Here is a 25150-nt window from a genome sequence, read left to right on the forward strand (position 1 = left end):
ATTTTCCCCTGGACCACCGGGGGCTCCCTTAAGTGCACATAATGTTAGAAGCAAAACACAAGTCTGGACTCATGAAACTGCATAAACGTCACCACTATCATTTTGTTACTTCTTCCCTTTACCTTGAAGCGAAACACAGGCCACCTCCATGTCCCCTTACTCTTTTCTCTTCTATTCAGCCACATGCTCCTCTAATTCTTCAGTCAGCCTACAAATCTCAACTTGGAACTTTCCAGTTTTCATTTCTGTATTTTTTATTTCGCTGCCCAAACTGTTTTGAGTGCCCCTCAGCACTCACACGGCATGCCAGGTACTACGTAACCATTCATTCGTAACAATCCCTCCTGGGGATTCACTGGTGTGATAAAAGAAATGAAAGCCTCAGAAATAATAAACTACTAGCAAATCAGATCTCTCTGAAGTAGCATCATCTTCTGAAGTTTCATAGGGACTCCTTGTCTGTGTTTTAGTATAGACTACAGATCCCTCAGGGCAAGAACCAAGTTATTTATGACATAATTAAGCAAACAACAGCATTATACTAACTCATTCTTCAAAGACATATCCTGAGATAATGGTATATATCACTCACCCAAATCTCCAAACACTATGCTATCTATCAAAAACAGGTAATTGTCAGTTGAGGTAACTTTCCGGTACCACACACTCAGTGCAGGTCACTCAGTAATCTGGTGCACTCAAATCAGTGTTTTCCACTTTCAACAGGCAATTTAAGCATCTAATTTACAGGTTTAGGGCAATCCTGTTGGTATTTTCTTTAAACACTTTTAGCAACTGTTTTAACCCACTACAGGGTGCAGCAAGCACAGGCTTAGTAATTAGGAGCCCGGTTTGCACGGTGGTAGAAGCAAAGCAGGCCCTAAGAATCTGCTTCAGACAGCATGGGATTGTGCCACTACCGTGCAGGAGGCAGGGGCACTACAAGGTTCCATCCCCAGGACCCACTGGATAATATACCCTGGGATGCCTCCATCTCAGCTGAAGCAGAGTTGCAGAGGGAGCGTGCTGCCATGCAAGCCTCAGTCTGCAGGATGACACTGGCATCACAGTGGGAGATACGCTCTGGCTGGGGCACTGAGACACCAGCAAGAGGAGCTGTGAGAGGAGGTGAACAGCCTGGGAAGGTTTCGTCACTGCCATATAAGAAAGATATTAAGCTATTTAGAGAGCCTCTAATAATACAACAAAGATGTAACACCCTAGAAGAATGCCACTTCAACAGCCATAGCTCTTTCCCTTTTGCAGTTTTACAAGATCAGAAGATTTCTGAGCCCATATCAAGAACACGTACAAACCAGTGCAAAGGATATTTTTGTTTTAAAACAAAACCAACAACACATTTAAAATGTCCAGCTCATACTGAAAAATAAAAGCACAGTCCTCAGAAAGTTTCGGTCTGAAGTAATCTTTTATGGATTGGATCATACTCCATCTGCTGCTACTTCAGGAAAAAAAACTAGCTACTCAGCTGATCCTCCCATCTATTGTAAGGCCACTATCCTTTACAAAACTTGCAAGCAAACATCCTTCTTACAGGACAACTTACCAATGGCTTTTGTGTAATGTCTGGCCCCAAGTAACAGCTCTGGAGCTCTGTACCAGAATGTCACCACAACTGGATCCAAGTCTGCCAATGGCTTCAAAGGCGAGTTAAACAATCTTGCAAAACCCATATCAGCTGGGGAATGGGGAGAAAAAATAGGAAATAATATTTATTTAAATTTTTTATACAAAGAAAACAAAATTTAACACTATTGCCAAAACCAATTATAATAAAAGCTCAAAACCATTAAAAATTACAAATCAAAGCTCCTAACAAAGCACAATTACTCTTAATAATACTGGGCCAAATTTAGCTGAGATAAAATTCCATTTACTTTGTTCGTAAGATTATGAAGGATAATGTTTGACTTCAGTGTTTTCATCATGGGATTGTAAAACTTCACATAACACAGACACCTGTTTATTTTTAAAAAAACCTCTAACAGAAACTTGGTTAACTGAAGTCAATAGCGGTAGGTCTGTAATGTACATTTCTTTTTTATTTTTATAGTAATTTACAAAACTGTGAGTCTTTGTGGCTGCTATATATTTACCCAAAGTGCAAAACCAAAATGACTAGAGTGTAGATTGTTTTGAACTATTTTTCAAGGCATGCCTCCTACTTGATTTGGAGGAATGAACTCCAGAATTAGTCAGTATATACTGTTACAGAGGTGTATTTTAAAAGTAAGCACTGATATATAACTCCAAAATTCTCTCTAGAAAGAGTTTCATAACAGTAAGAAATGCTCAATGGGAAAGTACAAACCTGGGGGTACTGGCAAACCCACACATTTTAACCCCAATTTAAATCTGCAATTTACCTTTTATACACTTCACTTAAATCTTTCTGCTTCCAAAGTTACAAAATGCCAAGTATAATTTTCTTGTTGCTGCCCATACAAGCATATAAATCAATAATTATTAACCGAACATTTTCAAACACAACAAAAATTGATGAACAGAGGGTCCAATACTAAAAAACTAATGAAGATCTGTTTCTATCTTACACTGAAGATCTGTTTTATTAATCTCTTAGCTATGCAATGAAATTTTCTAAAAATGTTTACCTATTTTAACTCTTCCTCTTTCAGGACCTTCACCCATTACCAGAATGTTTGCTGGTTTCTGGAAAACAAAAAGCAGAATTTTTAGTTGATCAGCCTTTGTTGATTATCTTCAAGAGCAATAAAAGTACATAAATTTATTTTATAACAAAAACATTTCTAGAAATATCCTCAGAAGTCTAAAATTACCATACCTTTATGTTTTGCTGACATTTAGTTATTATGCCTAGTTACTAATTTCACAATTAGAAAACCAGAAAACTACTTTGACATTTCATGGTAGGAAATGCAATCTTTACGTACATTTGCACTCCTATTGTTACCAAAATGATTAAGTACAGTGGTAAGATTTTCTTCTAGAGGAAGCAGTTTTATGCTACACATCGATAATCTGGCAAAACCCACTTTTGCAAGTATAACTTACTGAAAGTGATCTCAAATCTTGGTATGTAAATGCATCAATGAGAGTCACTTAATTATTAACATCATATATACCTCAATTTTTAGAGCTGTGCTTGTTTTTAGAGTACGAATGATAAAAATCACATTGGCAAAAGAGCTTTTTCTGCAAACTAGATTTCATGCTTGAAAACTCACTTAAAACAGGAATATACAGGCAGCTACATTCACAAGCTTTTGACAGTGCAGACAGCAGCTTTGCAAGTAGAACAAAAGTTTTATAGACATTTTTTGCAATCTGTAGTTGTTTGCAACCAGTTGCTTGTGAACACCACATAAAATCTGCACATGACATCACAGCAATTGTTCTGCTATTAAAATCTAGGTTCCCTCAGACATCAATAGTCATTCCTTGGAAGCTTTTCCCCTATTGTGTTAACAGCTGTAAAAAAGTAAACAAGATTGAAAACATAAAGTGATTTGAATGAAGAGATGCATAACAAAGTTTCAAAGCAGAATTTTTGGGAAGTTAATCCAAACAATAATTGTATTTAAAATCCCTAAGGCCCAGAGAGGTCTGCTGAAGCAGGATCTGTCCAAGAATCTGAAAGAGATCTCCAGAAAGCCAACATCAAAATTTCACTTAAATTCTCAGTTCCTTGCCCCTATTTACTTGAAATGAGACACTCAGACTAGGGTTACTAATTCTGCTCAATATTACAAATCTTTAGCTTTTTTGAAAAAGCAAAACAATCAACAACAACAAAAAAAGCACCCTACCTCACCTATTCTTTCTCCTTCCCTGGGACCCTGCTCTCCCTTTGCAACTCACATCCAGTGCTAGACATTGCTTCTTCTCTGAATCCAACCACAACCTCTCTTTCCAGATGCCATCATCTCTTTTATTACTTCTTTTTTAATCTATAATTGTCAACACTATCCCTGACTTTTCACTCCCCAACATATAGCTGGAACCATTCAAGAGGCAATACGCACTCCTTTCTTGGAGAACATAAGAGCTATTTCAATCAATTTTGAGCAAACACTCACCAGCAAATGAAGGAAAGATAAAAATTATGCTTGCTCTTAGCTAATATTTAAGGATAATAAACTCAACACCTCAAGGCAGCTGTCAAACTCTGGTTGTACATTCATGTATTCCCCTGAACTGAATATTCCAGAGAACAGAACAATCTGATTCTGCATATTCAATCCTCAGGCAGCAAGGGAAGCACGCAAGTTCAAGCAAGAGAGCAGAACTCCAGTTTCCTTGCCGGAATTCTTCCTAAATTTTTGCCTAGAGATTTTGAGTATGACGAGTTTGCTGGGTTGATGGGCTGAGGGCAACGGTATGAGGTTCAAGGAGGTGAAGTGCTGCATCCTGCCCTTGGCTCACAACAACCGCACGCAGCACCACAGGCTGGGGGAAGAGTGGCTGGAAAGCTGCAGCTGCAGCATTAGAACAGGCTGCCCAGGGAACTAACGGAATCACTATCCCTGGAAGCATTCAGAAAACATGGATTTGGCACATGAAGACATAGTTTAGTGGTACACATGGGGGTGAGAAGTTAATGGTTTAAGAAGTTAATTTTACAAGGTTTTTTCGATCTTAATGATTCTGTGATTCCATGAATCAAAAACACTTCAATAGACCTTTATATTCAGGATTGGATTTTAAGTGCTATAAAAATGCATTTATTTGTCAAGTGAAGAAAGCTGATAAAAATGTAGTTACTGCACTGATTTATGGGTTGGGGTTTTTCTAATTAGGTTGTACGAAATAAACATTATAACACCAGGAGATTTACTAAGATAAAAATCAAAATCTAAGCATAAACAACAAAAGGATTCTCAAAACATCTCACAAGAGTTACATTTTATCTGTGACAATACAAGATTCTCCAAGGAGCAATTTCTTCATAGAATAAAACTCCAACTATTTTATCTGCTGACATAATCCACAATATTCACAGAATAGTTGAGGTTGGAAAGGACCTCTGGAGATCAAGTCCAATTCCCCTGCTCTGAGCAGAGTCAACTACACAGATTGGTCAGGCCCGAGCCCAGATGAGTTTTAATCTTTTCCAGGGATGGACACTCCACAGCCTCTCTCTAAAACTTACGGTTTTACCACCCTCATAGTAAAAAAGGTTTAGTTACACATTACATGTATGCCCATTGCCACCTGTGCTGCCACTGGATAGCACTGCGAAGAGTCTGGTTTGATTTTCTTTATTCCCACTTACCAGATGTGAATATACATTGCCAAGATCCTACACAAGCCTTCCCTTCTTGAGGCTGAACAGTCCCAGCTCTCTCAGCCTCAGAAAGACTCCCCAAACCCTAAATGACTTAGTGGCCCCACTAAGATCTGCATACAGCAGATACACTAGGTTAGATCTAATCTACTGAAGCAAGGGACTTGTCCTTTTATGTAATTTCTTAAGCCAGAATGTTTTAAAGAGATGTTGTTCTGTTTAAAATGTAAATCTATACTAATGTGTAATCCACCTAGGATCAGGACCCTGCTTGGGTAGCCAGCAGAGAAGCAAGCTGATTTATAGACTTATCATATGTCATGTTGATGAGCTCTTGTGAACCTCTCTATCTGAGAGAGTCAGGGGAGACAGAGAAGTAATAAAATGGGAAACAACTGAAAACTTATTTCCAAAAGAACAAGCACTTCTCCTAGGCACCACCACCAATGTGGAGACGACAGGCATTTCATGGATGGCAACCTGATGCAGGATCCCACTGATCTGCAGATCACTGTCGCAGTAGCAGCTTGAGTTCCTCTTGCTAATCAGAGCTGTTCTGGCTAGGAAAGCATTTTCAATGAATGTACAAGTTGAAGAGTAACACTAAGCTGATAGGGCCCATCTTTCTGAGATACAACATGCGATATCCAGCTCCTGTGACCATGAATTTTTATCTAAAAAAAATTTACAACTTCAGAGTAGCTTAAAAAATAGGTCACGTGTTTTGCGGTTGTTTTATATAATAGTGACTTAAACACTGTAAAGTTAAACTCCTCGCCTCCTCAGAGTCTTGACAATGCACATGCCATGCTGAGAGTAACACAACCCTCATGGAGCAGCGGTGCTTGGCTAAACAAGTTGCACCAAGGCACGGTAGGCAAACTTCAGGAGCTCAGGCGTGGAGGAAAGACTTTAGTGGACCACAGAAGAATTAATATGGCATCAGAGATCCTCAGGAAAGTATGTAATGAACACTCCATCGTGACATCAGAGAGTGGACTGCTTAAGGGGAATGCAAACAACTTCTTCTTGGAGAAGGTAGAATATGTTATTCTAATCTCTGTATAGGTAGCATTTTAAATATCAAAACATTTTACTCCAAGATAGTCACTTAACAGTCCACTATAAAGCTACAGTCTAGTATACTGTAGTTACTGGACAGCTGCAAAAAGATTAAGAAGCAGGAATTAAAAAGCCTCTTGTGTTTGTTCAGGCTACATACAAGTCATAAGCAGTGGTTTAGTTCTTAAATAAATCCTACTGCTATCCATGTGAGGAATAAAACAGGATTTCAGGTGAAAGAAAACATGAAAAACCAACCAGCAGCTAAGAGACCAAAGCCCGACAGAGTAAATCATGTCTCTATCCAAGAATTTTAATAAAGAAAGTTTGAGAAGCCCTGCTAAAAATTATTAACTAACTCCTTGAAGTAAAGGGTGAGGTAATTCAACAAGGACAACACTTTCAACCAGTTACATCCCAATTAACACTCTCTCTATTTTCCTCATACTCTCCCCTTGCTGAGAACACAAACACCAGCTGGGAAGCAAAGTGATGCTGCTGCATCTCCACCTATCTGGTTGCTATAGGAACAACAGAAACAGTAAGAGTTATGAGTCTCACACTTAATGTAAGCTATAAAAATGAACAGACAAATCTCTGCTGAGAAATACAGTTGAGATTTGACTGGAGAACATTTACAAAAAGAGCAAGGTCAGCAGCAACATACAATGGGAACAAAAATCTGAAATATCTGCAAAAAAGGATGAAGATTATGACGATTTAATAGGTTCTTTACAAGTAATAGGCATGGATACTAGTATTTACTTTCCTACATTGGTTGGAGAGAGGGAATAAAGCAATTAAAATCTTAAAAAAAGATCTTGGTGGGAGAGACATTAAAATATTGGTGCAGAATTACAGTCCTGTAAGAAAACATCCATAGGGATACACCACTTTCCATACACCATTCTTTATTGTTTATATCCAAACAAATGTGTTTCCCTTCTGGAATGTATCACTGGACAAAGAATAATCTGAAATTAGGAGGCTTATATTGTAAAAGAGATTGCAAGTCTTCCAGACAAAAGCTTTCCCCACAATTACAGAAACTGCCTTGTGATGAGGTCTTTTCAAGTCTCCATTATTTGAAAAAGCAATCGTAAACAGTACAGTGTTGATACGTAGATGTACTTTCATTTCACAAGCCAAAACATGAGCAATGGTATTTCTGTCTCAGATTTAAGCACACTGCTCCCCAAATGACAAAGGTCCTGTGTGAGATGACAGCGTTCCACTCTGCAGGCACTACTCAAAGGACCACTGAGCTTTTCAGTTCAAGATTAAGAGAGAGATGCTGATTGTTCACAGAAATTTGGAAACAAAGCTTTTGTTCTTCTCATCTGTAAGGAAATGTAGGCACTTTCCTGCCTTACACCAATACTGTTCAAACCCAGACATTGTGCTCAGATCAATAAACTGGCACACTGGGTACTAACACCGTTGATACCAACTGACCTAATTAATGTAGGATTTAAAAAAGAAAAGGTTCTTAAAAGGTTTTATTATGTATCACAAACCTCCAAATCATTATCACTTCCATTTCAAGTATATATAAGTGTGTATATATATATATATATATATATACACTTACATATATTGAAATGCATGCAGGAAACATTTGGTCAACATTTTTTTTTACTGTAGCAGTAGATGAAAGTATACCATATAGAGCAAAATATCTTCACACCTGCTTCTTTTTACAAGCCTTACACACTGCAAACTCAAATTAGAGATTACTGAGACTACTCTGATTACACAGCATCACTTTCAATTTGGTTTTTGCCACCTGTTAACCTCAATGTTACAAAACCCCTTCTATATTTCATTATAGTTTTGCCTAGATTAGCAATCCATACAACTTTCTTTCACTGCCTAGTCTGTTGAAATGACTGACCTTGCAAAGCAAAGTCATTAACAAATCCCATCAAGCTATTTATCATTGAATTCGAATCAATAATATTTCTACAGATATTATCAAATTGAGCAAGGCCAAATATACTAAAAAGGCAGTAAAATCACAAGGAAAAATGCTTTGAAACAGTATTTCATTCAACTGAATTTAAAACATTTAAATCTGAAAAGGAGGAAAAAAATCAGAGGTAAACACATCAAGTAAGTATATGACAACATGGGAAGCAAAGAGTTCCACAGAAAGATTTTATAGTTAAATTAAAAAAAAAAAAAAAAGTCAAAGAAAATTTGTATTGGGTTTCCACAACAAGGTTTTGGTGGCGTGGGGGGGTGGGGCTACAGGGGGGGCTTCTCTGAGAAGCTGCTAAAAGCTTCCACTATGTCTGCCAATGCCAGTCGGCTCCAAGACTGACCCACCACCAGCCAAGCTCATCAACTACAGTGGCTGGGCTTCTGGGATAACAGATTTAAGAAGAAAGAAAGAAAGTTATTGCACAGATGTAATTGCAGTGAGAGGAATAAGAATATGTTGCGAGAAAACTCAGCGGAGGCCAAGGTCAGTGAAGAAGGAGAGGCTGAAGGTGCTCCAGACACCGGAGCCAAAATTCCCCTGTAGCCCATGGTGAAGAAGGTTGTGCCCCTGCAGCCCATGGAGGCCCACGGTGGGGCACAGATCCACCTACAGCCTTTACACAAACCCCACACTGGAGCAGGTGGATGGTTGAGAGACAGTTGTGACCCCGTAGGAAGCCTGTGGTGGAGCAGGCTGCTGGCAGGACTTGTGACCCCACGGGAGACCCATACTGGAACAAGCTGTTCCTGAAGCACTGTGCTCCATGTGAAGAATTGTAACCAGTGGGAAAGACTCATCTGAGAAGTTCATGGAGGGCTGCCTCCCAGGGGAGGAACCCCACACTGGGGCAGGGGAAGGACGACTCTCCCTGAAGAGGAAGCAGCAGCAGAAACAACATGTGATAAACTCACTGTTAACCCTCATTCCCAGTCTCCCTGTGCCACTGGGTGGGGGGAGGTGGTAGAGAATCAGGACTAAAGTTAAGCCCAAGAGCAGGAGGCAGGGAGCTGGCAAGATGGGAAGGTGCTTTTAGGATTTGCTTTACTTCTCCTTATCCTGCTCTGATCTTGATTGGTAATAAATTCAGTTAATTTCCCGAAGTCTGGTTTGCCTGCAATGGCATTTAGTGAGTGATCTCCCCCTGTTCTGACCTTGCCCCCTGAGCCTTTTGTTATATTTTGTCTCCCCTGTCCAAGTGAGGAGGCATTCGTGGGCACCTGGCATCCAGCCCAGGTCAAATCACCATAAAATTGTACGCAAAATTTTACTGGTAAGTCTGACCAGACTGTTATCTTTAAAACGTTCCCCAAATGTACCTGATTATCACTAGAAGAATACTAGTGACATCAAAAACATTTAAAAATGCATGGTAACTTTTTATCTTCACTCTTGCTCCTTATAAACTCATTTTAAAATGAAATGTGCACGGAACTGATAAAGACACAGAAGCATGTGCAACCCTTTTGCACAATTCTGAGATATGGAAACTGGATATTCAGTCTTAAACCTCACTATCAGATTATGTTAGAGACTTATGTATTTCATAGCAGCTAAACTGATATGGTCAAAATAGTCATTAACTCCAGATACCAGAAATTCTAATAGCAATAACTGCAGAATTTACCTGAGACTGATGGTAAAACATATTGCTAGCTAGGAGTAGGAACAAACTGTACAGAAGATATCTGAAATATCTCTTTGGAATGCCTTAGGTAAAGATTTTGGTTAAACACATTCCTTGCTTGTACTCATTACATGTTGAGAGAGGAAATGTGCTGTTTTCATATGAAAGCTAGCTAGCAAAGAATCTTTTCATGTTTATATACTCCTATAAAACTTTTCTCTGCACAGAAAGCAAAAGAAAGCCAAAACACTACAACTATAGCCATAGTGCAACCACAGATCTGCACATAGCAGGGAAAAAAAAAATAAGTCCTTGAAATAAACTAAAGGCCTAAAACAAAAGGAAAGATGTGACTACACAGGCTTCAATACAGACTGATTTAAAATAGCCCATGAATCTGAATACTCATCTGGAGGACCAGTCAAAATCATGCAATGCTTTGAGCTGGATGGGACCTCTGGAGGTCATCTGGTCATTTTCCTTCTCAAAACAGAGAAAACTTGGAAGCTGCATCAGACTGCTCGGTATCATAACCAAGGGCGCCTTTCAGGAGCAGGGGGGACTATCAAAAAAATTGTTTCCCATCACCCAATCAAAATGTCTGTTGTTAAAACACGCACACTGCCGAGTGCAGCAGCAGCAAAGCTGACACACACACACGGCCATCTCCCTCACCTTGTTGTAACCCTATGGCACCTTTGGCTGAACAGCTACACATTTAACACTGGAAACACATATTTGAGATGACAGCGTCAGCCTAGAAGTCCAGTGTCTAGAACACACTCACTGTGAAACCATTTCACCCAAGGGAAAGACAGACCTTTCTACCCCGGCCTTCATCACACACAGACATACATTCTATTCAAGTTACGCCTTCAGTTACTCTTGTATATAACCAATATGAAATTGGTGGTCAGGTAGAATATTCATTTCTCTGTTTTTACCTCATTTTTCATAGGTCAGGTGTTCTCTTGAGAGGTAATTAAGCACATACTTCAACTGACATTAATTCTTTAAATTCACTCCCCTCAGTTCTATCCAGGCACTCCCCAGAAATTGCCAAAACATCCACATTCCCTATAAGAATGCTCTGCTTCAAAATCCGTTTGAAACAATGGTTTCTTAGGCAATTGCTAGAAAAAATATTTAATTTATAAACTCAAGGTATTTGATCATTGTTGTAACAGGAAAAGACTATTCACCAGCTCTATTCCCCGGTTAACCAATGGATAATATATAGTTGCAGTTATGTCACTGGAAAATCGACAGTAAACACAAGGGAAATATGAAATAAGAGTAATCACATGAGGAGAATATAATTCTGGGCTACATAAAAGTTCAGACATGAAACAGTCTTCCTTTCATACACCATTTCAGGTTTCTTACGGCTGACAGGGTATTAAATTACTACATGACAAAAATGAAGATTCCAGACAACTCTGGAGGCTGGGCATTGCTTCTATTAAAGCAATCTTCTCAATGTACCAGTGTACCAGTGGTTTCACCCCAATCAACAGCAATGCAATTCAAGTGAAAAAGAAAAGAATGAAAAAGCGTCACATTAAGAGAATGCCAAAACATTTGACACAAATTAAATTTTATGTTGCTATGCAACATTATCCAAAGCATTCTGCTGGTGCTAGTGCTGCAATAGCATACTTGAACTTAAAATGTTACATGCAACCTTGAGAAGGACAAAGAAGGGGGAAGTCTGAAACAAAGAGAAAAATATGAACATAAATTATCAGTGAAAAATACAGTGTCATAAAGCAAATGTTCAAATAATATGCTGAATTCACATTGTCCCTGGGATTTTCAACACATTACAACATACAATCCAGCAAAATTCCCATGAAGCTACTCAGCAACCGTTTAGTGCCTTGTCTCTAGACCTTGTCTGGGAAATTTGCGAGCACCAAGCATAGCATGGAACAACACAGAGAGTGCTACCCCATTTCTAAACAGTGAGATGTGAAGGCCCACCATGCATGGGAACAGAAGAAAGACTCATCTCAGAAATAATCTGGAAGAATGTTCTGATTTTTAACGTATTACAAACAAAAAACAGAGGGATAAATTTCGTTCTGTAAAAGCAGTCAAACTCTTCCTTTGTTGGGACTTCAAGAGACATCCCAAATACCCCAAGATACTGCAGTCAAGCCAAGTCTTTGCATTTGTGCCATCAAGTTCTTTTTATATTCTTCACACATAATCTTTATTCAGAATATTCAACCCTAAGGCAAATAAACTGAGAAGATATTTGCACATGTAAAACATTATGAACACTACTATTTTCTTCACCTTTCTAAAGGCAAAAGTTGAGAGACAGTAAGTCTGACAACACTAACATAAGAAAGACTATGACTGTATTAAGCTTAGGACCAGAATTTAAGAGGAGTGGGAAATTAGATGATGAGATTCTCACCTGCTCCTGGCATTACTTTGCATTCCTTTGTTTCTGTTACAGCAGCATGAAAATTGGATCCCATAAGTGGTAATTCTTTCAGTTGCAGCACTGAATTCCACCACTGCCAAATCTTGGTATTTGTTTTATACAATATTCTGACTACTCCTCTTGGTTTAGTAGGGTTAGTAAGGAAGATGAAACCTCTTTCCAATCAAACAACAAACAACTGAAGTTGAGACTGCTGACACCGTCATAAACCATTTTCTTAATTGCCTTTGTCACAAAGTATCTTTGGCAATAAAACTCTGATACCTCCATTCCCCTGAGAGTCTGGTAGAGTCAAATAATTAACAGGAGAGTCAAATAATTAACAAAGCTTTTCTGACTGCAGTAAATAATATAGTACTGAATGAACAGATATAAATGCAACCCATTTTCATTACAAACCAGATTCTGCTTGGATAACTTAGACTGACTGAATTAGGTTGAAATATTAGAAGTCCTATAATGGAAATTTCAAAGGAGGAAAAGATTAGGGTAGCACAATTACCTGAAGTGGCTGCTTCCATGTTGAGTGGGTCTTAATAAGTCTCTTTTTGTCTGCATGTGGACATGAGAATGTGACTGAAGGGACTCAGAACAGTGAAATAAATGTCTTCTGTTATTATTTTTGAGTATGAATTTTTGACAGGATTTACATTAAATTTTAGAGGACTTTAACAATCAAAGGGTTACGTCTAATAGTATTTCATATACTTTAATTAGCTCTTGTCAGTTTATTACATAAATCATTTTGTAGCACCAAGCTACATTTTTTTATCCACTTTTCATATATGCTGTTTTTCTATGCTCATCATCTCAAGGAAAAAAGGGGGAAATCCCATCTCTTCTCCCTTCCTTCCTTCATGTTGAGTCTAAACATTAACTGACCCTTACCTACTTGAGGAATTTAAATGTCTGTTATACTACAGCATCAACTTCTCCTTTGTGTGGAAATAATCTAGATCAGTGATTTACAATGTAACCCCAATCCTTACACAGAGTCTTTCTTGGAGCATCGTCTTAAAGCAAGCACTCAGGTTCCACTATTTGCAGGGATAAGTTACATGTCCCTTTTTCATCATGGTTTGTCCAGCAGATCAGCTTTAGGTTTCAGGAAGAAATTCTATCACCCTAATACAACCCTTAATGTCTATGGCAACAAAATTGGGATTTAACTGTCCTCTGGACCATAACATCTCACTCATCATCCAGTTACCATGTTCTAGACAGCTTACTAATGTAATGTATCACTTGAGGCAGCACAACCCCACGTGGTTTGCAGTGAAAAAAAGGCAACAAAAAAGGACCGCAAAGCAAACAGATGGTCAAAGTACCACTGCTCAGCTGACACACACATTATACAGATACTCCATTTCATTTCCACTGTTATTCAGAAGAACAATTGTTTCACAACGTTAACCAGAGTTTATAGGAGAGCAGAATCCCCACACCATCTCAAGAGCTGTCCTGCACCACGCAGCCCACATTTCCACAACCGCACCCCTCAAAGCATAGCCCCCAGGTAGCTGAAGTGCTCGCCCCGCTGCACCAACAGCCTGCTCCTGTTCTCAGGGTGCTCTGTCACAGCTGGGGCTGCAACAGTTCCTTTGGATGAAAAGGCACTGATGAGATTTTATGAGGCAGTGAACCTCACAGGAGACACAGCAAAACATTTCTGGAAATACTGCTATAGAAGTATTCAGTACTGGACTTCAGCGTTACAAAGTTAGTAAAGCACCAATACGATGATCCTCTTAAGTCTTTTTAGGCTCTTTTCATGTAGAAGAAAAAGTTAGAAAGAGGTAGCAAAGGCTATATTTATCAATAGATCCATAAGGTATAATACTTCTACTTGCTTTCTGAAGCCTGAGTTTTATTCATCGCCTGCCATTACTCCCACACACAAATGAGATTAAGAGATATTAAGTAGGACACCTGCATGTGTATCTTTAACGTATGCACACTGTAAAATTTAGAAGAATACTGCATTCCCTTTTTGCTCATTTTATTGTTAAATGCTATGAAAAGGAGCTTAATGTTTAGCTGACATTCAAATTTTTATGGTATTCCTTCTGTAGTACAAGCTCCAACCTTCACCGCACTATAAGTCCAGTCTAACAATAAAGGTCTACATGGTCTAGATCTGCCTGAAGAATTGAAGACCCAACACATAAATCGACACTCATTCAGAATTATAAGCATCTCAAAACCATTTGAAACCTTCTCAAAACAATTATTCATGTAAATTAAAGATCGCACGTGTTCAAGTAGATTTTCCACCAATTTAAAATAATTTTCTAACAGGTCAGGCAGGAACAAGCATAAACCATTTCAATACAGAATGTACTTTTCATAATTACCATAAACAACTGAAAGGTGTAGATCTGGAATACTGCTATCCAAACATGAGTGAACACTGCCTACACAACAACTCAATTCAAGTATTTTATTGTTTATTTATGCAACTTTTCTTGTATACAATGGGCACAGTGGGTAAAGTGCCGAACAAAAGGCTCCTGCTTTGGAAAGCTCGAGTCTGAGAAAGGCCAGTACAGCAACAAGGCACAGCAGCAGACACAGAGCAGTGCATGCTGTGTAAGGGAGAAACAGCAACTGCACAGACAGGGCTCAGGGTTTGGTGTAAGGGAGGGAAACAACCTGGAGAACAGTAAGCAGAGAGGGTCTTTCAAGCAAAGACTGACCCATAAAACACTGGAGTTGGCAGGAACAAGGGTCAGAGACCAAGGAAAGCTTCTCCAGCCACAGGTATAGCTGGTAGAGGCTATGACATGTATATATGAGCAACAAGGGGAAAAAAAGCCTCAGAATAGAGAGATTGAAAATCTGAACTTGGCTGAAGAAAAGAAAAACTATTTGGAGTTAACATTTAATACGCCAATTGAAAAATTATGGAAACCACAGGACTCTAGAATCTTTTAAGACTCTCAAGCATTTATCCCAGTTACTTAGCTGCTGCATGCATTATCCAAGATAGCGAAGTTTTCTTGCCTTGGAAAAATATTTTCCTTTATCAGATACCACATTATTTACACAGCTTGACAAATATTTATATAAAAAAAAAAAAAAAAGATTATTGAAAATCAAACAGTTTCATTTTAAAGGATGACGTTTGAAATCTGTGTTTTAATATTAACAGTCACAGCCTAAGACAAGTTGGACACAAAGGCTGCAAGTAGCTATGTACTCTGTCATCTTGGGCTCAGGTATTTTTTCCTACCCATAACTGCTTCTGTGCTTTTCAGGTTTTTGCTCAGAAAAACATCACTTGCTTATCCAGAAAAGTCTTTCTTTTTGCAGAATACTTGCAGCTGTTAGTTTCAAACCAGCATCTCCACATTTAAAAATAAAGGTTCTGCATATACCAAGGCAAGGTATGCTGGACACAAGTAAGGAAGGTTCCTAACTCCACACCACTATCACTTTAGAGCTAGTAACACTGCTCCCTCCTTTCAACCTATGAATCTCTTCCTAGCAATGAGATTGTGTTTGAGGGAACAAAAAACCCACAAGAGTTTAGGTATCCTATTCCTGAACCTAAAAATTCTGGCCATAAGTAGCTCACACGGCACTTCTGTACTAGGGAAATGCTGGGACTCCTCATACATTTTTGTGAATAACCAAAAGGCTTCCTACTTCTCGACACCATAAATAAGATTCCACTTAAAAATGGTTTATATACAGATCCATTAAACAGTTATGTTACATTCTTGGTACTTTCTGTGAGCACTTCCACATGCAAAGTAACATGTTTGGAGTAGCCTTAGATATTCATGTAGCTAGATGAACAAATTAGTCGGGCTAAATAAAAGCTTGAGCTAAATGAAAGCACCTCCACCAACATGCCATGGGTACTGCCATGGGCCCACTCTTACTGTGTGATGCCTTGCAGTAAGCACTAAGCAACTTGGTCCTTTTCATGACAGCATGAAGGTATCTTTTATTTACCACAGGATACTGATGGCAAAAATGCACCCACAGGCAGGTAGAGGAGCTTTCTGATACAGGGCTTTCAGTTCACATTCCCCACCTCAGTCACAATAACATCTCCATCAAGAAAATGTGCTTATACTCTGACCTGCAAGTCTCAGATGAAGAGGTTCCTCAGGTTAGATACTACACTGATAACTGGTAATGATAACTGAGTTGCAACAGATCAGCGGAGAAATCTCTCTCTATCAATAATGAGTTTATCTATCTGAAGTAATTTCTTACTGCGTTTATAAAGTCAACACAAGATTGAGGCGATGATGCTTTGTCAAATCCATTATTATTCCATAATATTTATGGTAGCTTTCCACATAACATGAAGAAGAGTGTTTATATTGAACATATTTGGTACAGTGACTTCAAGTGTTCGTGGAAATTACTACAGTTTATTAAAAGCTGCACAGTATCTAAAACAAAATGCTAATCTTCTGTCCTAGAACTGTCTTGATTGTAAATGTAAACAGAAGAAAAAAAACATGTAAAAGGTAATGAAGGCAATCAGGCCAGAATAAGTTACACAAGAAGCAAGTAATTTCTTCTTTTCCTTTCCTCAGAAGTGTACAAGAACTTTTTTGGGAAAATAAGTACATTAGGTATTTATTTAGTGTAGTATACTGCTACAACATGGTGTTTCAGATTTTTGAAGTTTCTGTAGTATATTGCCAGAATCTTCATATTTATTTTACTACGTAATAAAAATGCATCAAAAGACAATTATGTTAAGAGATGCTTTCATGAACAAACACATTAGGTATTAGTATGACTTGTCCTCATTACTGCAAACCAAAAAGCAGTTCTTGGCAGGATATAAACGGGTGGTGCTTAAATATTTTAGGTAGCCAGCTTGAGACAAGGTGTGGGAGTCTGCTAACCACTCCTTGAAGATTAGGCTCTTCCCAAATTACACATGTAGCACAAAACAAAGAAATCATTAAGTCACCTTAGAACAATTCAACCTAACGCATTAACATTTACTTAAAACCTTGTTCATGTCTCCGGAATTTTTTGCAACACTTTTGTAACAGTTCTATAGTAAGTATCAAGACCCCTCTTAAACACTGCATTGAAGTTGCTGTACTGTATCTAATACCATGTGGAAGAGCTAATTGAGTTGACTGGCATGCCCATAGACAGTTTTCAGCACCAACTATTAAAAGTTTTTTCAATCAATTGTCGATCAAGGCCGATTCTAAACGAAAGTCTGTGGTGGAGGATTTTCAACCTTCATGCAAGCTAGTTAATTATGATATGGGATCAGCTTGACATGTCCAAAAATTCTGTAGTCAGTAATATATATACTTTCAACAATATAAATAACACAAATATTTCTGGAAAGTTTAATTTTTTGTGGTTGCTTTTTTATTTCTAAAGTTCACTCACAAAAAGCTATTTGTTGTGGGAAGAAAAAAAAAAAAAAAGCCTGCCAGACCCAAAATAGATAAGATCTCTTTTTTTTCTTTTGTAAAGGATTTTCCCAATAATCTCCAAATACTTTGGAAGAATTACAAATAAAGTAAGACAAAGCAGAACTATAGATTGTAGCAACTTAAACATACATGACTATGATCACAATATTCATTCTTAAAGCTACTAATTAAAGTTAGAAGCTAAAAGGCAGAGGGAGAGAAGAATAGGTACATATAATTGAGTGGGGAAACACAGAAAAGCTGTTTTGGGAGACAAAAGCCTGAACAAAGTTGGTCTCAAAATCTTTTCTGAAGCAGAACCACCAGAGTAGGAAGCGTTACTGAATTCAGAATCTGGAGACCTCGAAGTTTTAATGAGCCTGTGGAATTTTTATATGAGTATGGTACTTTTAATGAGAAACTAAAGAAAGGAGGGTCCCTCCACCTGGAATGTGTGAGCTTTTCCCACGTGGGGGTCAAAGTATGAAACACAGCCTTTTAAGTGCTCCAGCCACAGAGCTCAAAGTTGCAAAGGCCAAAGGGGAGAGCAATAATTAAGATTGTGAATATGGAATAGAGGAGTATTTCAGGAAAGTCAAAGCTGAGTCAAGGTTATATGAGTAATGTTAAAGAAGTGGCAAAAGGCAGATCAACAGATATGGGAACGTGGGCAGAGGAGCAGGAAGTTGGAAGCAAATGAAAGATTTGTGTCAAGCAAGAAAACAGAAGAAGAGTTGTGAAGAAGGCTCTACGTGCCGAAAACAAAATCTGAAGTAGTTCAGAGCTAATTATAATATTTTTCCATTCAATAATTATGCCCTGTTAAAAAATGAAAAACAACCTGCATAGACACGCAATGCTGTAAGATACTGTCAATTCCTGAGAAACATTCTGTGATTCATGTCAAAAACACGAACATGTTAAAGAATGGCAGGTCAAGCTGCCCTATTTTTTTTTTATTTTTTTAAATTAAACAACTTCAAACACATAGTACACTTTCAAAGTAAGACACCATGGTCCTTGTTACAGCAAATTTGCCCCAACTTACTAGGGAAAATATCTAAGTTTTCAGTGCTCGAGGTTTAGGATTTGCCTTACTCCTGATGTTGCCAATAAGTCCTTGGACATTCTCACAAAAATGAAGTACTTAAAAGGCAAACAAACTCCCCGCAGAAATTTTTATTTTCCTTTTTCAGAATGCATAAAGAGGCTAGGCACTCAATACCTGTTCCTCAAAACCAGATTATTGTTACTATGTAACAAAATGCTCTTGAGAAAACCCCTAGCTTTCAGAACTTAACCATCAGAGCACTTTACACTTGCTGTTACTCTGCTGCACCTTTTGTATATAATATGCTCATCAGATGAAATTCTTCTCTACAGTTGCAACACTGATTTTGAAAATAGTCACGTTACAAACTGAGGACCAGGATTAAAGTCTAGGGAAGCCTTATTAGAGACTATAATATTTTATTACAGATTTTATGGCTGCAATATCCCTACAATTAAAAATCCCAAAGTTATCAACTCATTTGACAAATTGCAATCTGAAGTTAATAAGATGGAAAGACACACACCTCACACACCCAGTTCTGAACAAAATTTTTTGTAACACTGAGGTGCTTCTTGCATACTGAAAACTAAACTAGACATGCACTGTAGGGGGACTATACCCAAAAGGCTGAATTGTTCTACAAGCTCAACATATGTGTACCAGTCATAAAAAAACAGTACCATATTGTCATTATTATATTGCAATTTAGTTACCTACATTTTAATGAAATCATTCTGAGAAACAATGTAAAGCACTTGGAAATGAACCCAGTACCTGTCCAGTTTTAGTGATGGTATATTAGGCAATTTTATCTCACCCTCATTAAGAAGTGAGTTATCAAAGGACTATGCATTTTCTGCAGGATAAAAACACGCAGGTGAGCAGTTACTACAGAGCAACTAATGCAGAGTAAATCCACACCCTAGACTGCCCTGCTGTAACTTGCTCATGTAGCCATATCCTCTGCATTAGTTAAAGGTTTTCAACTAAATTAAATTAAAACTACCTGGACACTGAAAAAAAGGATTCCAAATCATATGCACCAAGAAAAACAGCTGTACAGTTTAAAATGTTGCTTCCCCTAGCAGTCCACGCTGTCTCTCGGCTGGAGATAATCATGCAGACAGCAGATGGGCAGACGAGTTCCTCTGCCATGGCCCTCCAGTCCACTTTTAGCACCTTGACGGGAATAAATATACCTTTGTCAAGGGCAAAAGTAATAACCGGGACAGTCAGCAGAGGAGCACACTTACAGCACCGACTGCATGGTACCCAGCATTGTATCCAGTGCAGCAGAGGGCTGAGGCAGCACCACCCTTGCACTGGCACAGCTGAATTGAGCACAGACCACTTTCAGAACAGACACATAGCTTCTTTTCAGACCAATCAGAATAGCCACAAAAAAAAGCTTAGCACAGTTAGTTAATCTATTTCAACATTTAATGCAGACCTTCTCAAGTGTTGCCATGTACACCTCTCGGGAGAGTGAGAAAGTATATATCCCTATGAACAGGAAAGAAATAAGAATCAAAGTTTTCACATAGCAGGAGAGGGAAAAAAAACCCTTGAAGTGAGATAAACAAATCAAGCTGTTTTCTAGTTTAACATTTTTTCAAACTCAACAAACCACTTGCAATACACACTCAAGTATATTTATGGCACATTAAAAAAAATTACTTTTTAGTCCCCTATAAGGCTTACTGCTACTGCAAGCTCTTCCCATCCCACTACAGAAGCTGGGATCAAAGAACAGCAGCTCCTCTCCACAGCAAGGAGACACTCACAGAGAAATAAGCTTCCAAGTAAATCCTGTGTCCTAGCAAAAAGCAGCAGACAGCCAGTGACAGCATATGTATTTGCTGACAGTAAAATTAGTAAGAAGCTACTGAAAAATTATTATATTTTCCAGCTAGAACCAGAATTTCAAGCAAATGCATTACCCATAACCTAAACGGGTCTGCAATTCTCTTTGTTTTAGCTATCAGAGTTCCAATTAATATTTACTTGATAAACAATCACTTTTAGGGCTGAGACTGGAATTCACACCCTGAAATGTCAAGAAACAAAACAAACTTTAACATCCCATTTAAGAAACTTCATTTCAGCTGGGCTGGAAAATATCTAAACATACTCACAGTTCTACAGCCACAAAAATAACTTTCACAGCATTAGAAGTCAGTATTAGCTCATTAAAATGTAACACACTGGAGTTTGCACTTATTTCGTAATTCTAACATTCATCATCCACAACTGTTACATCAAAAGTAACTACATGAAAGGTAAATCAAAGTAAAAATGTACAAGCGTGTTTCATGTATTAAGGAAGAATACAGACCAGAAGACACATTTGTGAAAAACTTTATTTGGCAACAATTGCAGTGTAAGACAAAATGGCTTGAGTAGCTGAAATCCCCTGTTCCAAGGGGAATTTCAGGAATGCAAAATACTGCCTATGGAATTATTTTCTTTGACATAATTTATATTTGAGAACACCAGTTACATAGAACATCATCATGCTAAATTTTGGGATTTGGGCTCAATATTTAAACCAACAGAACAAGTAAGCATCAGTTCCTAGCAGTACTTGACTTTATTACTTCTTTTTTTTTTTTTTTTTTTTTGGGGGGGGGGGGGTTGGGGGTTTTTTTTGTTTTGTTTTGTTTTGTTTTAAGGTAAAACTCTTCAACCTAAAAAAAAGCCCCCCAAACCCCTGAATTGATTAAACAGAAATAAAACAACAGAAAAACAACCAAAACCAACCACAATCTATGTTCAAAGATTATTATACCAGTAGGAACCAAAGCAACACAGATGTAGGGCTAGCTTGCAGGTGGGAGGGAGGGGCTGCTTGAAAATGCAAAACCATAATTCCAATATAAAAACATTTTTCAGATGCCATCAGCTTGCTTAAATAGAATAAAATTATTTTCACATAGTTTTCTACTACTTCACATAGTATCACAGAAAGGTTACTGAACTGCTGGGAAGTGCTTCTACAAGCCACCCAAAGGAAACCGAAGGTGAGTGAGTTGTGCTCTACCACCACTGAGGCACTGAACAAAGTGAAATGGGGGTCTGTCAGAACAACCGTCATACATTCACATGGGCTTTAGCTGCCAGAGGGCAGGAAAACAACAGAGAAGTTAAAATTCTGGTAGTGCAGAGGTTTGGTATACAGAAATCTGTATGTGTTTAACGCTGACTACTTGCACTATGACTTGTCTTGAAATCTTTGCTTTTTCACTGTTCAAACACATGAAAGAATATTAGAAATGCTTTTACCAGTGGTCCAGATATCCTGAGGGATTGCTCCTGTATTCATTAAAATGTCTTGAAATTTTAATTCCGAATTGGTTTTATGCGAAATTTAGAAAGAAAGACTATCGCAATCCTCCCTAAAGATGAATCTGAAGACATAATGCCCAGTTTTGGAGAGGCTCATTTCACATAGTCAGTCACTTCACAGATAAAGTATTTCCTTCATTTTCTTTAATTGACATAATGGTGTATTTTGTTTTAAGAGCTACAGTAAGGCCTGTGATTGCTGAAACATTAGCCAGAAGCCAGAAAGGACAGAAGCTGGAGAAGACAAAGAGGTCCTGAGATAAGCTGTGAAACACCAGCTGATCAGTCATTTTCTGCAGCAGAGTCAGTTTCTTTGACTAAGTTCACACGTAATAAAATGAGGAATAAACTTATATCCTTTGCTAGTCACTGCAGCTTCCTGGATCGCTGATCAAAGATGCTTCATTTAAGTGCAAGACAACCTGCAATGTTACTGCAACTGCTTAGTAGATCAGCAATATAACCACAGCAAGTTTCCAAATGAAGAGAAATGCACAAGAGAAAGCACAATATCAAAAACAGCATGGAGAACAAATGCGGGTTTTTCATTTTTTTCTTGTTTATAAGTTGTTAGATTAGTTGTCTTCACTGATTTTAACACACTTTGCTTAAGGTTCACTAATTTCTATTACTATAGAAAGAGGTGCCAACCTCCGTAGCCTTATACAGAAAGGGTAATGAGTCCAAACAGAAATAATCCCACAGATGCAATTACAGTCAATTCCATTATCCCAAAGGTACTTTCTCCAAAAGAAAAGAAAAAAAAAAGGTAGTAAGACTTTTACAAAAGAAAAACTTCTAAAAGCAGCTTCTAAACTTTGCATTTTTATTTAGAAGGCAAAACTCAGTTTGCTCACTCCAAATGGTCAGCTGCACCAGCAGGCTAAGCACATCATGTATTTAGTAGAAACCTCCCTATGGCAGATGGTATCTAAATTCGGAATATTAAAAAAAGATGACGTTTTCCTTTTGTTTATTCTATATCAGGAAAAAAACCCCACATAAATTCTAGAATTATTTTAATACTTTTGCTTCCTTGTTGCCTTTTTTCCACCTCAGGAAAAGAGATAAGAAGTCCACAGGCCATATGTCATCTGTTGACTTTAGCAGCAAAAAACGCAGCCAAAAGAACATTAAATCAGTCCCTTTGTTTCTTCTGACTCATCTGAATTTATATCCAGTCAGGGTTTTATGAGCATAAGCTTGTTTCAGAACCTGAGGTAAAACATTTTTCTTCAACTGTAATTATTTTTATTAGTAAAAATTAATCTACAAACATCTTAATACTCTTGCCACAAACCAAAAGGTATGCATTACTCAGTCACAGAAAAACTGCTGTTTCCATGTACACAACAGAAGAATTAGTCTGCACATCTTCACAGACCTCTTTTAATCCCACGAAGCTTAGTTTTTGCAACTGAAAGACAAAAGCAAAGTTCTGAGTAACGAGAAATTCACCATTTTTTCATAGGTGCCCCCAGATATATGCTTAACACTTAAAAAAAAAATAAAAAAAAAAAGAGAGAAAAGCATTTGCTGATAAAACTCAGTTTGTTTTTCAGCATGTAAAATTTATGGTTCATTTAGAAGCACATATCCACACAGATGCACGTATAAGCACCCACCATACTACTGTTCCTCAGCAGTAAACAAAGTTTATCCTCTCTCTAACTAATACAACAGAGGAAAAATGTGTTCACTTTTCAGTTAGTAAATTCAAATCGCTTTCTAAAGTCATCAAGGGGGTCTAACCTCTTGAAATACGTGGGATTAGCTTGCATTTCCTTTCTTTTGGGAAATCTGCAAGCTGAGTATGATCATTCGTATGGTTCTCTGACATTGTGGAAAGTCCCCTCCACCCCAAAGAGATCATGCAGATGGAATAATAAACAACTAAGAGGTCTGAACCCATACACAGCTAGGGAAGAATGAGAGTCAGGAGTGCATGTCCATACATATTTGTGCACCCTTCTCGTGCATGCACACACACGATGACACAGAATAGTGGGGATTACGACTACAGTGTTTTTTAAAAGTTTAAAGAAACTGGTAGACAGGTTGACTCGGTATTTATTTATAGGAGGCGTGTGCACGCTCAAACGGATGCAACAGGGCCAAGAAGCTTTTCAAGCCAGTGCAAAATTACTGGCAGAAGGCAGGACCCAACAGTTCTGCATTCCTACACAGCAGCTGCTTGTCAAGAGAGGGATGCATGGACCTACCTCTAAATTTACTTTTGATATCAGCACATAAAAATCCTTTTTTAGAATTGTTAGTATAAGGGGAGTTTCCCAGACTTGTCATTTTACATTTTATTTTTGAAACCCACAGTTCACTTACTTAACAAAATGTAAGTGGAATATTTAAAAATCACTTCAGTTCTGCTGCTTTTTCGGTAACATTTCTTATCATTTATTTGAAAATTTTCTTGGGAGGGCACAGGAAGGAAAAGGGGGAGAGTAGTTAAATACTATAAACTAGTAATAATAAGCACCCATTTCTCATAGGCTTTGAAAAGAAAACATGAAAGCAGAAGCAAAAGTCAGTATCCACTTAAAATTTTAAGTTTTCTAGTGCCTTCATGCAACATGCAACTGATTTTTATTTTTAGTTTTTGTTAATAGTTTCAGCTCACTAGAAGAATATCAAACAACAAAAATAAGTTACCTGCATAAACCACATACATTATATTCCTTTCACAGCACATAAAGCAGTAAGCTACAAATTAGACCCATAAATAGCTAGCAGATTGGGAAACAGAGGCAAAGACAGGTTAAGTGAGTTGTGTAATGTGGCAACAAAGTTCCAGAGCAGAGTCCAGGTATGGGTCCATTGTAAGAGACTGCAGATTTACATACTGGCTAGAAAAGGATTACTATGAGAAAGTGATTGGGTTTTTTAGTTAATCCCTAAACTAAAAGTCAATTAAGT

At 38.0% G+C, this 25150-nt stretch overlaps 1 protein-coding gene across 3 annotated transcripts in view; it reads right to left on the minus strand.

The window, feature by feature from the left end:
• The window catches only part of CDK19 (cyclin dependent kinase 19), a 112429-nt gene that overhangs the window by 28040 nt on the left and 59239 nt on the right, over positions 1-25150 (minus strand). For all 3 annotated transcript variants that reach the window (XM_027901559.1, XM_027901560.1, XM_027901558.1), the window contains 2 exons: positions 2634-2691; positions 1568-1699 (listed from right to left, as the gene is read on the minus strand). In XM_027901559.1, coding sequence (XP_027757360.1) covers positions 1568-1699; positions 2634-2691 — 190 coding nt within the window. The remainder of the gene's footprint in view (positions 1-1567; positions 1700-2633; positions 2692-25150) is intronic.

Source organism: Empidonax traillii, unplaced genomic scaffold (genome assembly GCF_003031625.1).
Source record: "Empidonax traillii isolate 1590-97213 ecotype Southwest subspecies unplaced genomic scaffold, ASM303162v1 scaffold798:size368312, whole genome shotgun sequence".
NCBI classification, from domain to species: domain Eukaryota; kingdom Metazoa; phylum Chordata; class Aves; order Passeriformes; family Tyrannidae; genus Empidonax; species Empidonax traillii.